Source organism: Phaenicophaeus curvirostris, chromosome 15 (genome assembly GCF_032191515.1).
Source record: "Phaenicophaeus curvirostris isolate KB17595 chromosome 15, BPBGC_Pcur_1.0, whole genome shotgun sequence".
NCBI classification, from domain to species: Eukaryota; Metazoa; Chordata; class Aves; order Cuculiformes; family Cuculidae; genus Phaenicophaeus; species Phaenicophaeus curvirostris.
The window spans coordinates 8,758,142-8,771,779 of record NC_091406.1 but is presented as its reverse complement, the minus strand read 5'-3'; the positions used below and the strand labels follow the sequence as shown (position 1 = coordinate 8,771,779).

At 52.3% G+C, this 13,638-nt stretch overlaps 1 protein-coding gene across 8 annotated transcripts in view; it reads left to right on the top strand.

Moving 5' to 3' along the window:
• Nucleotides 1-5,584: 5,584 nt before the first annotated feature.
• Nucleotides 5,585-13,638, top strand: part of EBF1 (EBF transcription factor 1) — a 276,666-nt gene continuing 268,612 nt past the window's right edge. For 3 of the 8 annotated variants that reach the window (XM_069868872.1, XM_069868871.1, XM_069868869.1), the window contains exons 1-4: nt 5,585-6,476; nt 7,734-7,890; nt 8,199-8,262; nt 8,445-8,500. In XM_069868872.1, the coding sequence (XP_069724973.1) occupies nt 6,343-6,476; nt 7,734-7,890; nt 8,199-8,262; nt 8,445-8,500 (411 nt within the window). In that variant the 5' untranslated portion in view covers nt 5,585-6,342. The remainder of the gene's footprint in view (nt 6,477-7,733; nt 7,891-8,198; nt 8,263-8,444; nt 8,501-13,638) is intronic. The other 5 variants (XM_069868876.1, XM_069868875.1, XM_069868868.1 and 2 more) reach the window with 2 other exon arrangements.

The window sequence follows — 13,638 nt, the reverse complement described above, 5'->3', positions numbered from 1 at the left end:
TCCTCACAGTTTATCTAAGTGTTTAAAAGGTGATATAGATTTTCGAGTCACTTAAATACTTCTGATAATACTCAGTCTTGATTTAGCAAAGTGTGTGACAACCTTAGTAGATGTTTAAATCCATTCCATGTAATTTAAACTCATGGCCTCAGAGGGAGGGATTGTGTGTGCCTCTGGGCTTATCCCTTCCCTCTTAAACATGTGAAGCCAAGAGAGGTTGATTATGTGTTTGCGTGCTTTGCTGAACTGACAACGTAACAAATCATAGCAAGACTTTGTGTGATAAAATAACCATAACCTGCCCAGTGGCTGCCAGAACAAACAAATAAATACAAGCTGGACTTAAATGTATTGCAAGCTGGTGTAGGTAAGGTAGGGGATGGAAATTTGCAGCTGTCTATAGCGTGGTGCGATTTCCACCGATGTGCCGAAGGAACGAATAAATGTTGGTGTAGATGAAGAAACAGATTTCACCTGCTCTTATCGGTGAAAACGGAAGCTTTGTATGGACAGTTTGCCTTTTGACACGTGTAGGGCTGCCAGGAGGGTCCTACAATGCGTTAGGACCAAGAGGTTCTCGAGGGAGAACCGGATGAGAGGGAATGGCCTCAAGCTCCACCAGGGGAGGTTTAGGCTGAACATTAGGAAAAAATTTTTCACGGAAAGGGTCATTGGGCACTGGCAGAGGCTGCCCAGGGAGGGGGTTGAGTCACCTTCCCTGGAGGTGCTTAAGGGACGGGTGGACGAGGTGCTGAGGGACATGGTTTAGTGACTGATGGGAATGGTTGGACTCGATGATGCGATGAGTCTTTTCCAACCTGGTGATTCTATGATTCTATGATCAGGTCCCTGTCCCGAGCAAGCAGCCTGTGGTCCAGCTGCACCTGCGAACTCTTTTTACCCCAGGAGAGCAATTAACCCTCGGACAGCCGAACTGACAGCTGGACAAGATGCTGTTTGCCCGTGAACGAAGGGCAGCGCTGTGACCTGTGACAGCACCCCAAGTATTTGGGGGGACCCCCCCCAGCCCCCCCTCCAGCCCCAGGCGGGTGACTCTACACTGCATCGCCTGCGCTCAGGATTAGATTCGCTGTCGGAAGCAGGGACGCAGCGATGATGCCGGGGCTGGGGGGGAGCTGCTCCTTCTCCCCGTGTGTCCCCCGCCTCGAATCCCAGTTCCCCCCCCCGCTTCCCAAATCCCGGTTCCCCCCACCCCAAATAAATCTGCGCGTCCCCTCCAGGCGCAGTTCCCCCGCGCGGCCGCCAGGTGGCGCTATGGCCACGCGGCGCCGCGGCCCCGGGCCCCGCCCCCCCCCCCCCCCCCCGGGCTGCTCGGCTGCGCTGCGGGGACACGGCGACAAGGGATGGGGGGAAGGGGGACACACACACAGGGGATGGGGCTCTCCCTTGCCCCCCCGGCAATGAGAGCAGAGCCGGGGGTGCCCGCCCCTCTCCCCCGCCGTGCTCGCCCCGATGTTCGTTCCCCAGCTCTGCTCGCCGCCGGGGAGGTGCTAGGGGGGGCTCAGCCCTGCAGGGATGCTGAGCTGGGATTAGGGGTCCCCCGTGTCCCCCTCCCTCCCCCGTTCCCGTCTCCGTCCCCGTCTTATTCTTCTCCTTCCGAGGAGTCCCCGGGGCAGGGTCTGCTTCTCTGGGCTCTTACTGCTGCCCGGTACCCCCCTGTCCTGCCTCCAGGCGCATCCCCCTGTCCTTCGCCCCCTGTAGCGATGTTTCCCTTGGTCCTGCTGCTCCCAGCCCGCAGGAATTAATTCTGCCCCAGGCCAGCAGAGAGCTCCACCACCCCGTCCCGGCTGGGTGCAGCCCAGGGGTTCCCAGCTCCAATCTCCAGAGAGTACAGGAGGCACGAGGGGGAAAGCTCCTGGATGAAACCTTTCCATTGAGGTCACCTGTTACTGGTTCTTCATGAGTAAAAGTGGGATCCTGTCATCACTGTGCTGTGGACAGAGACCCTCTGTCTGGTCCCAGAAGCATCCTCCTGAACAGGCAGAGCATCATATCCCAGCCCTCAGACCCCTAAGCCTTTTTCTCCTCTTTTCCTTCTCTCCAGGAGCAAGTCAGGTAGTAGGAACAAAACATCCCAGGTAACTGAATGCTGTCATCACCTGCCAGGGAAGACACTGGATTTATCTGTGGATGGAAAGTCTTTGGATCGGAACAGGAGCCTGTTGGCCATGAGGAAAATACTCATGAAAAGCATCTTTGCTGGGGAAGATACGAGTGAATTGTTCCCAAACCCACAAACGCCTTCCACCTCTGCATCAGCAGAAAGTGCAGGTATGTGCTCAGGCCCGCGTGGAGAAGAGAGGCTGCATTTCCTTTTCCCCCATCCGCATGGGTCCGTTGTTCCTCTGCCTTCTCCAGAGAAGGGTAAGAAGGTTCCCTTTAGGGGGTCCCTCATCCAGCTGCAAGTGTCAGGGCAAAGGGAGCAGAAGGCTTTCCTCTCCAAAATTCCCATTTCCAACCACCCGGGGTCTGGGCAGAGGGAAGTGAGGCCTGACTGTCTCCCCTGTGCCGGGAGCCCTGGAACAGAGGGAGCAGAGTTTGGAGGCAGGAGGAGGGAGTTGTCATGGATAAGCTCCAGGTCAGAGGCAAGAGGGGCCTTGGGCCCACTTGGAAACCACGTCAGAGCAGGGGAAAGGCCTTTCCCCATGCAGGACACGCCTGCGATCCAGCACCTCTGTCTCCAGCCTCACTAGGCTTCTCTTCCAGAGTGAAGCCTCCTTCCATCACCCCCTTGTAAAAGGCCTCAAACCCAGTTGTTCCTGAGGAGCTCTGCTTTCTTCTGTGTAGGATGAGTAAGCCAGGACCAGACCTTTCCTCTTCCTTTCCCTTCCACTGGCATTTGGATCCCAGTGTTGCCCCATCCCTGCTATCCATCATTACAAGGGACACTGTGACTGTGTCCTGGTCCTATCCACAACCTGCTCTTGCCTGCGCTGAAGAGATTCAGCTTCAGGGTTTGTGTTGCTGAGGTAAAATTCACAGCTCAACCGTGTGGCTCTTGCTTCCTTTGGGAGTGAAGCATTTACCCACCCTGGGAGCAAACTGCAGCCTGCGAGACTGTGTGTGTTTTATTCCGCACTGTACGTTGAGAGCGTTTAACTCGAGCTTGCAGGGAAAAGCCTCGCTGCAACGTACCCGCATTTCCTTCTGCAGCAAAACAGTTAAGCGCTGAGTCCCAGCCAGCCCACTGAGGACTCCCCTGTGGCAGCGGAGTGTCCTCCAGCTCAGTTTGGTGTCTAAGGGAAGGACAAACCCAGCTTCCACATGAATTCTCTCCGGCCTCGTAAGGGGCTGACAGCGCAGCAGCTCTGCTGCAGTCGCTGGAGCGCGGTGGCGTTGGTCCAGAGACCAGACCCAGGTGCTGGGGAGAAAGTGAGTGCTAAAGGCAACTGGGACTTCTTTAAAATAAATGCCCCAGCATGATACGATTGGCCTCTGCAGGGCAGACGGAGCACAGAAATCTCCTTGCCTGCTGCAAGTTCTTCCCACTAGCACCCCCTGCCCCCCAAGTCCTGACTTTCTCACCCCCTCCTTATTTCAGCTCTGCTTTTCTCTCACACTGCTGTGGGGGTCGAGCCCGTGTTTAACTCTTTTGCCCTTGAAGCAATTAGTGGCAGCCAGTGTTTAACTCTTTCGTCCTTGCACCAATTAGTGGCTTTCAGACTACCGGTAAGCCCCAGGTGGGGCATCTCCTCCTGGCACTCAGCCCCAGGTGGGGCATCTCCTCCTGGCCTCCAGGAGCTGTGAACTGGACTCAGGGGTGTGTGTGTGTGTGTACAATGAGGCAAGTAGTGGAGGACTTCTCACTTTTATTGTCGTGTCTGGCTGTCCCTGCCCGGTGGAGGTGCCCTCAGCCTGCTGCTGGGATGCTGTTCCCTTCAGCATCCGGGAAAAGGCAGGGAAACGGTCCCCTGATCCCCTGAACAGATTTGGAGGGCAAAATCTGCCAACTGCTCAGTATATCGATTCAAATGCATTATTCCTCCCTAGGCAAATCCCTGCCCTGGGAAAGGAGCAATCAGTGCAGGTGCAAATAGCTTTTAATTGCAAAATATATCTCACCATGGAGGCATTTAGGCTGGATATGATACAAGTGATACAGCAGCAGCCCGAGGAAGACCAGTAAGCCTGCAGGGGCCAAGCTGCTGCTGTGCAATACCTGGGATGTAAATATTCATGTGTGGCTGGATGTCTGTGTTCTTCCACACAAACCTGAGATAGGACACAGTAGGATTATGCGAAGAGTTAAATATCGCGGATGTGAAATTCAGGGAATGTGAAAACTTGCTCTCTGTAGCGGTTCCTCTGTGAGAACGCAGCGGATTTTGGATGTGGATGTTGTGTGTGTGGAGTCCCCTAGAGCCAAGGATCAGGCGCAGTGTCCCCTTGCCACCGAGGTGCATTGGGGACAGAGCCCTCTGGCCAAGGTTTAGCTGCGTGCTCAGGTGGTCTTTGCGCACACAGTGATGTGCAGGTGCCTGCGAGAGGGTCCTGTGGAGCTGTCAAACCCCCTTAGGGCGCCTACGGAGCACAAACCGGTGCTTAGAGCGTGTCGTAGCCGGGCTCTTCGCTCTCCAGGCAGGGTTGGTGCCCTCAGCGGGGCTCCGGAGGGGACGTTTAGGGCTCCGCTGCCTTGGGAAGGACGAGCAGCCATCGCGGGAGCAGCCGCCCGGCCCCGGTTCTCCCGGGACAGCATCTTCTGCACCTCGAGAGGGGATGGGGAACAATTCAGACGTAACCCAGACACCTTACACGCCCCAAAGCGGCGTCGAGAGGTCCCACTCGAGACTCCGTTAGCCCTGGGAGGAGGGAGGGCAGCCCGGCTTGCCGGGGCGCACCGGCTTTTGTTTTATTATAGGTGCAAACGCTGTGCAAGCCTGGATGTGGGGAGGCATCACCCGCGCGGCTCTAGCCCGTGGGCAGAGCTGTGGGGCGCAGGGGAGCACCTGGACCCCGTGCGAGGGGCAGGAGGGGCAGTGATGCGGGGAGATGGTTTGATTATTATTATTTTCTCTAGGAAAAAAACCCCAAACCACCCAGACTTACTAGAAACAACCAACCAAAACAAACCCGGACTTTCTGCGTGAACTGTCCTGTTCGGAAACTGCTTTTTGCATCTCTGCGCGGGGCGGGGGGAGGGTCCAGCAGGGGATTTGAGGATTCGCGGGGCCGAAGGTGGCGGGACCCGGGGTCCCACGCGCGTTCCCGGGGGGCGCAGCCGCTGCCGTGGTGGGGGGGGGGGTGGGTGGGTGGGTGTGTCCGTGCCCTCCATCCCGGTTATCGCCGCCTCGCTGATGAACAAAGGCGCGTTCGCGTTAATACACCCCCCCCCCCCCGCCATTCGCCTCCGTGGGGGCTGCGGGACCTTTCCCCGCGCGGGCCGGGGCGCGTGGGCGGGGTCATGCTAATGAGGGGGGCGTGGTCACGCCCCCGCGGCGGCGCCTCGCGCGCTGCTATTGGCGGCGGCGGCGGCGGCGCGGGGTGGGGGGGAAGGAGTGGGCGGGGCTATGCAAATGAGAGGGGCGTGGTCAGCAGGAGCCCCCGCCCCCCGCCCGCCGGGGCTGCGGGGCTCGTGTTCGGCGGCGGGGACAGTCAAAGTGGCTCCCATAGGGAGAGACGGCGAGTCCGCCCCGGCGCTGCGGGAGAGGAGGGAGGGGGCGCGGGCACCGGGAGAGCCCCAGGGTCTCCCTCCGTCCGTCCGTCCGTCCGTCCGCGCCGCCGGTGCGACCCTCTCGCTCCCTTCCCGGCGTGCGCCCGGCTCCGGCAACTCGCTTCCTGCTGAAGGAGGGAGGAGAGAGCGCTCCGGCTGGGGGAGAAGAAAGAGAGAGAAAAGAAAGAAAGAAAAGAGAGAGGGGAGAAGGCGGGGGGGGGAAACTTGCCTCTCTTGTCACTGGAAAATGACACTTGATGTAGCGGAGCCTGCCGCAGCTCCCGTTCCTCCTATTGTTTCTTAAACTGCCAGCTGAGATTTTTTTTTTTCTTTGGGGTGCCTGCCTACAAAAGGGACTTCAAGTGCTCCTCCGGCTTGCGAGCGCTGCGACCGGCCCCCAGCACCCCAAAAAACTGCACCCGCAGCCAAGAGCAGCGACAAACCCGGGCTCTGATTGCCTTTGGATTTTTTTTTTTTTTTTTTTTAAATGTGCGTGCCTGTGTTTGCTTTCTCGGACTTGCTTTGATTCCAGAGATCAGCCGCAGAGCGAGAAAAAAAAAAAAAAAAGAGAGAAATAACCCACATATAACAGTCCGCCTGGCTATTTTATCACTTTTTTTTTTTTTTTTTTGACCGAAGAAGGAAGATTTTTGCGCTGTTGTTTCTGATTCATGTTTGGGATTCAGGAAAGCATCCAGCGGAGTGGGAGCAGCATGAAGGAAGAGCCCCTCGGCGCGGGGATGAACGCGGTGCGGACGTGGATGCAGGGAGCCGGCGTCCTGGACGCCAGCACGGCCGCTCAGAGGTAGGGAAGCTCCGCGCCCGCGCCCCGCTCCGCGCCCCGGCTCCCGCGGGCAGCGCCTGCCCCCGCACCCAACAGAAAAAAACGGCTTTGGAGCTCTGCGAACAGCAGGGAGCTCCGCCAGTTAAATATTTATCCCTCTTGTCCCGTAGGATTTGTTAAAATAATAGTAATAATAATAATATAATAATAATAGTAGTAATAATAATAATAATAATAATAATAATAATAATAATAATGGAAGCGGCGAGTTCGCTAGGTAGGAATTTGTATTTAATCCCTCTAGCCCCCTGTGTTCCCACGAAGTTCTCAAAACTATGTTTGCTGCTGATTTTAGCCTTAACATCTCCAAATGGCACTTCCCTCCTCCGATAAGCAGCGAGTTGCGCACGGGGTGTATTCCAAAATACATTTCTCTACCTCGCTTTCTTATCCTCGTCAGGATCAAGAGCCTCTCTTCTTCTCCTCCGATAAGCAGGGAGTTTTGCGAAGCTTTCTCGAGGAGAAATTTAATTCGAAGCCCCTTTCTAAAACCGCTGCCACTTATCTTAGATTTTTTAAAAAGAAATCCCTTCAAATAGAAGGTGGATTTGGCGAAGCTGCGCCCAGCCTCGCTTTCTCTCTTATTTCTGCTCCTCGCTATCTTCTTCCACTTGTAAAAAAAAAGCAGTAAACAAACCCACAACCAAAAAAAACCCCAAACCAAAACAACTGATGCCGGATTCGCAGCCTGAGCCGGCATCAGCTAAGAAGTTTAATGCTGACATCTCCCGGTGTCTCCCACCTCGCCCCACACCCCTCCCTTTGGAGCCCTCTAAGGAAGGGAAAGTTCTGCAGGGACAACCCTGAAATATTTCAAGTTGCCTCCGGGGCTGTCGGCTCGGTGTTTACCCCCCGCTCCGGCCAGGGGAGGGGGAAGGCTCTCCGGGACTTAAACTGAAAGATAAGGCAACAAGGGAGCTGGGGTGGCAGCTTCCAGCCGAGTTTGAGGAGCGGCAGGAGCGATGCGGCTCCGCGGGGCAACGCGGGGCACCCCGGGGAGGGCTGGGGGGTACCGGGGGGCCGCTTGGGGCTCGCTGCAGGGTGGGATGGGGTGGGGGTGGGGGGGGATTCGACGTGGCCGCCTCGGGAAGAGCCCCGGGGGGACTCGAGAGGATGCTCAGCCCCGGGGGAGCCCAACCGGGTCCCCGGTTGCGGGTGGGGGGGATGCGGGAGCCGCGCCGTCGGGGCCGCCGCTAACCCGCGTGTGTCTGGTCCCAGCGGAGTGGGGCTGGCCCGGGCTCACTTCGAGAAGCAGCCTCCTTCCAACCTGAGGAAGTCCAACTTTTTCCACTTCGTCCTGGCTCTGTACGACCGGCAGGGGCAGCCCGTGGAGATCGAGCGCACCGCCTTCGTGGGCTTCGTGGAGAAGGAGAAGGTGAGTTAGCCCAGCACCTCGGGCTGGGCTGGGGGGTAGGGGGCTCGGCCGGCCGGCTCTCCGCGGGCAGTCCCAGCTCTGCTCCCCGGCTCGTCCCGGGAGCCACCACCGCCTCCGGGGCTCCCCGCTCTCCCTCGGCCCGGAGGGCAGCCGGGGAAGGGGTCTCCTCGTCGTTTCTGGGACAGGGGAGGGGGCTGAGAGCCGCCCCGTCTAGCCCCGGGGACTCCCGGCGTGCGAGCAACGGAGAAGTTTCATACGATATTATTTTCTCTTTCTTCTCCGGCATCCCGCGTCCTCTTTAACTTCAGGAAGCCAACAGCGAAAAGACCAACAACGGCATCCACTACCGCCTCCAGCTGCTCTACAGCAACGGTAAGGGCTGGGGGACCCCGGGGTCAGCGCCGCCGCCTCCCCCCGGCTGCTGTCCCGCCGCCTTCCCGGCTGGAAAGGGCTCCGGAGGCCGCCGAGCCGCTGTCGGGGCTCCGCTCCGCTCCGCGCAGCCCCGGGGCGCTGCCGCCGCCCGGCCCCGCTCCTCACCCCTCTCCTTCTTTCAGGGATTAGGACGGAGCAGGATTTCTACGTCCGACTCATCGACTCCATGACCAAGCAGGTAAGCGCTGCGGGATCCCCGCGGGGTGTGTGTTGGAGAAGGAGAAGGTGGCGGGGGGGGAGGTGGCGGCAGCCGTCGGGGCGGCCCCCGGAGGCGAAACCCGCCCCCGCCGAGAAGCCAAGAGGCTCCGGCCCGGCGGGGACCGGGCTGCCGGCTCCCGCGGGGCTCGGCTGGGTCCCCTCTCCCCCCATTGCAGCGGCGGGGGCTGAGCCGCGGGGACCCCCCGAGCCGTCGGGGCTGCGCCGAGGGGCCCCGCGGGACCCCGTTTCCCCCCCCCCCCGCCCGCCGGCCCTGGGAGCCGCGGGCGAGCCCCGTCCGGGCCGGCTCGGCCGCTTCATTAATAAGATTCAACCTCCGGCTTCCCTCAGCCCCGCCAAACGCCGCCAGCACCGGGGGCTGCGTTTGGCTTTTCTTTCTTTGCGGGGCCGTGGGGAACGGAGCGAGCGGACCGGGACGCGTTTGCCTGCGGGAACGGCCCGGGACGCGGTGTCCGAGCCGGGGGAGCGGGGCAGCAGCGCTTATCCCTTAATTTAGGCTTGTTACTTAGCCCCTCGGGGTCATACTGTGCGTGCCTACCTGTAAAAATACTTTCCTGTATGAAAACAGTATTCTTACAAAGAAACTAGCTGAATAGATCTAATCTCCTTTTTTTTTAAAACAATATTTGTTACTCTAGATTTTACTTCTGCTCTGTCAGAATATTTCCCCCTTATAATACGTTTTTGAAATAGTTACAACCGCTTTTAAGCCTTTTTATACTCAAGATATATTTTTTCTCTCCTAATCTGTTTCAGTTGTTAAAAACAATTCTTAAATATTATTTAGGAAAAACATAAAGGTTTTTTTTTTTAATTGTACGGATAGCAAAAGTCAGTCCCTGTATGTTTTCCGTAGGGGAAAAAAACTCTTGGCTTGTGTTTGAGTTTCTTTTTTACAGCAAAACGTAAAGCTGTAAGGGCTGGATTTGTTTTAGAAAACTGTCTTTGATGGTCCCAAAACATCTTTTCCTGCTATTGAAGACTGTCTTTCAACATCAAAAAAAAAAAGGAACTTGTATGAATGTTACTGGACAATCCCTTACGCATCTGAACTCTGATAAACCATACGCTTCCAAACAGAGCCCATTCCCTGTAGGAATTAAAACAGGAGCAACATACCCTTCTTCAAAACAAATCTTGGAAAGCATTTGTGGTTATTCTTGTTGTTCAGGCACAAATCGGTTAGTTTGTGTTAAAAGTAAAAAAGTCTTCCTGATATGTGAACTCCTCTCAGTCCTTTTGGAGCTTCTGTATTTCACTGCAGACCGTATGTCAATAAATATTATCTTTAAATAGCTTTCCTATCATTACGGAAATGCAAAAGCCTCTGTTCATAATCCTATTGAAAACAGAGCCCTGTGCTCATGTAGAGCAGCCGATTCAAAATAATTTTCTTAACAAAGGCATCTTGCATATGAAGAGTTCATCCTAAGGCACTGTTTGACCTCTTGGTCTCTCATTATTATCAAGTCATCAGAGGGTCTTTGGAGAGAAAGGGGAAAAAAAACCCGGAGATACAGTTTATTTGTAAAACCTACCGTGTGGCTTTAAAGCACATACACGATGAAGGGGGGAAAAAAATATCTGTCTGATTTCAGGAAATCTTACAAAACCAAAGTTAGTGCAAATGACAGATTTTGGGGAAAGTGCAATGGAGTTGAGAATCGAGGGGTTGGAATAAAAGCTCTCTGAACTTCGACTAGAAAATGGGGAGCAAAAGGCTATTTTAGATGCAAACATGTTTGCTTACGTATTAATTTCATGAATATAATTTCTTTAGGCATGGCTATAATTGCTTGTGAAAAATAGGGCATTGTCTAGTTAAAACAGTGGCATGTGCTGCTCTGACTTTTTTGGGGATCGAGGGCTAAATTCTCCCTCCTCTTTATTAATTTTTTCTTTTTTAAAAAGTGAAATTATCTCAGAGTTGTGATCGCTTCGGTTGCTGAAAGCTTATTAGGAAGCGAAGTATGACGCATGACAGAAGCTCACCCAAATGTTGAATATAACATTTATATTTTACGACAGTGAATTATATAGAAGATTCTCAAGTAACTTTCAAATCATCAAACTGTAATTAAATATTGCAAAGACTGTCTGAAAATTCTTTAATTTTTAATGAAAGTTAAATATATATTGTCAGTCTACTTGAAGGTGTAGTATTTTAATGCATGACGCTCAGAACAAATTGGATAATGAAATGATTACTTTTAAATGAAACTGTTGCAGAAGGGTACATGTTCAGCTGGCAAGGATCTTCTCAGGACACACACATGCACGTTCACACACTCAACAATTGTGAATTCCCAGACTGAAATTGCAGCTACTCTGAGGCTTCTGGTGGCAAATTAAAAATCCCACAGAAGCAAAGCTTCACTGAGTCAGGTTCCTCAGATTGCACAGGAAAGTGTCTGTGTTTCTTTCCTTATGTTAATTTTCTTTTTATATTAAATATGGACAAATCAGATTTAAATGTGTTCTCTTTGTCTCACGGTTATAGATTGCAAGGTTTTGTACAGGTGCAAGTTATTAAGTTAGGTAAGATAAAATAGAAACCATTCTGCGAATCAGTTCTAGATCTCTGTATACGTGATTGCTACTCGTAGATGTGACATCCATGTCCCATTGTATCAGCAAGTAGGCAGCCAGGGCTTTGCTATGCTGGATGCTGTGCATGAAATGCAGTAGGTATTCCTGTTCCTATAGAGTTTTTGATCTGAATAACTCAAGGATTTGCTTGTGTGGCTGTGCCCAATTAAGAAACTAGTAGCAAGAGTCCTGTCGTAGGCGGACTAGGGGGATCTACGCGTCCTGATGTGTCTATGTTCTCTATCAGCTGTGATGCAATATGGGAAGTGGGGCTGGAGAGTGGCTTTACTGAAGTAACCGTGGATTTTGTTGCACCCCGGGGCAGATCTGGGGGGTGAATCTGTGCGTGAACTATGCATGCGCTGCCCCAAACCATCAGCTTTCATTGCACGCGCGCTCCTTGGCAGCCTGGGCTGTGGGACTTCTGAATGGGAAACCCAGGCAGGACTGGTCTCCAAGTGCATCGTTTTGAGTTATATTCAGGATAACGTGCTTGGCCTCTGGCAGTGGCCCCAGAGAAGTGCTGGCAAAGGTTGGAATTATGTGCCTTTGAGGGGTCTAGCTATGTTTCTAAAATGTGTCTCTGTTATTTAAAAATTGTAAATACTGTGCACAAATCGTTAACGTTGCGGGAAAGTTCTTTTCAGTTAGGGTAACACCATTCAGCGTCAATACTGGCTTAATTAAATTTTCTTTTATGTTATCTTGGCACCTCGTTTTATGTCCGGATCACATTCCTAAAGTGTTCAAAACCCTGTAGGATCCCAAACTTTATAGCTGTTGCTTTCCGTAAAGCAGCAGCTCCTACCGCAGTAGGTCTGGCTCCAACAATGATGCATTTTGAAATTGCCTGCAAAACATGAAATACGTCTGCTCTAATAAAACCGGAGTTTTTAGGCAAGGCTAAGGATTTTAATATATTTACGGAGAAGAGATGCCTTCTATTTCTTCAGCTGTATTTTCATAAAGTTGAGATATTTCACTATTAGGAAAGATGGAGGAAATAAATCTGAAATACTTTTTCCCCACCCGTTTCTTCTTCAGCCGTTCTCATCCATAAGATATAACGGATGCTAATATGGCTCAGGCATCTTTAAAATCATAACTTTTGCACGATAGCTATTGTCTGCTGCTGAGAGTCCTCATGAGTCAAAAATCCGTCCTTCAGACTTAGACTGTTTATATTTTGATTTTTTTCAGCACTTTAATTCTGGATGCAAATGGTTTTTCTGTTTACTTCTCTATCATCCTCTGATGTCTGCAGATATTTGATCAGATCTCTATTCTGGGCGTAGCATGGCCCTTCTCTGGCAGCGACACGCATAGGGGAAAAAAAAATGTTATCAATAAGTTCAGAGGAGCCTCAGCAGACTCGGAGAAATTTCACACAAACATAAAACAAAACCTAACCCCTGTGACGGGGAAAGTTTACATTGCGCCAGATTTTAGCAGCTTTCTTGTGCCTTTGGTGAGATGTCAGAAGCACAGGTGATTTTAATTTCCTTGTACAGAGAGGAATGGAGAAGTTTGGAATTTGCATGCATGATGAGGACCTGTGTTTGGGAAAATGTAAACTCATCACAGTGGAAAATGTGTTGTTTGGAGTCTGAGGGTGAAAACAAAGCTGAGGATTTTGGAGAGACTGCCTGAGCCAGATGGCCTGGTGCATTCCCAGTCTGGCAGCCCAACTGCTCCCTCCTGTATAATATACAGCCATTTGTTCTGGGATATTTACGCTAGAGCTGTTTCCATGTGAATGTTTGAAAACCATTAAAAATGAACATATTAGGAGAGATAAATTTATTTAATTTGTGTGAATACATTGATAAGCAGGCTGTGTATCAAAGGCAGGGGAAAACTGGATAAAATAATTAGATGCTACTGAATCGTGCGTTGAAAGAACAGCCAGAACTACCCGTCCTCTCCCTGGGACCCAGCTCTGCGCTGCTTGTCCGGGATAAACCTCACTGGGATGAGTCAAAATTTTGCTTAGGGAAGTGGTAAAAGCTCGGGTGATTAAGGGTTAAGTATTCGAAGCCAAAGAAATGTAATTCACAGTATTTTCTGTGTCGATATATAGCGGATACAAGCCTAATCCTCTCTGGGTGAAATTCTGGCCCATCTGAAGTCAATTGCAAAGCTCCTATTGAATTCGGTGGGGCCAGGATTTTATTTTCTCTCTGTGTGTAGGGCTGTATACGTCATTCCGGATCATTTTAGTTCTGTTTTAGAAAAGACCCTCCTTTTAATGAGTTTTTCTTTCTCCTTTATGACAATAAAAGAGATAGTTTGTTTTTGTGAAACAGATGAGGAGTTTGAAAGCAAGTGGATTTAGATGCGTGTTGGCGATTTCTCTCCTTCTCTTACTCTTTTAAAATCAAGGCCACGACATAACTGAATAATATAATGGCTGTGATCTTACGCCTTCGAGATTGTTTTTCGTCCAGTTCAGAAAGCAGGATTGCTTGACTGGCAAACGGACACCACGAGGTGATTCTGCCCTCAGTTGTA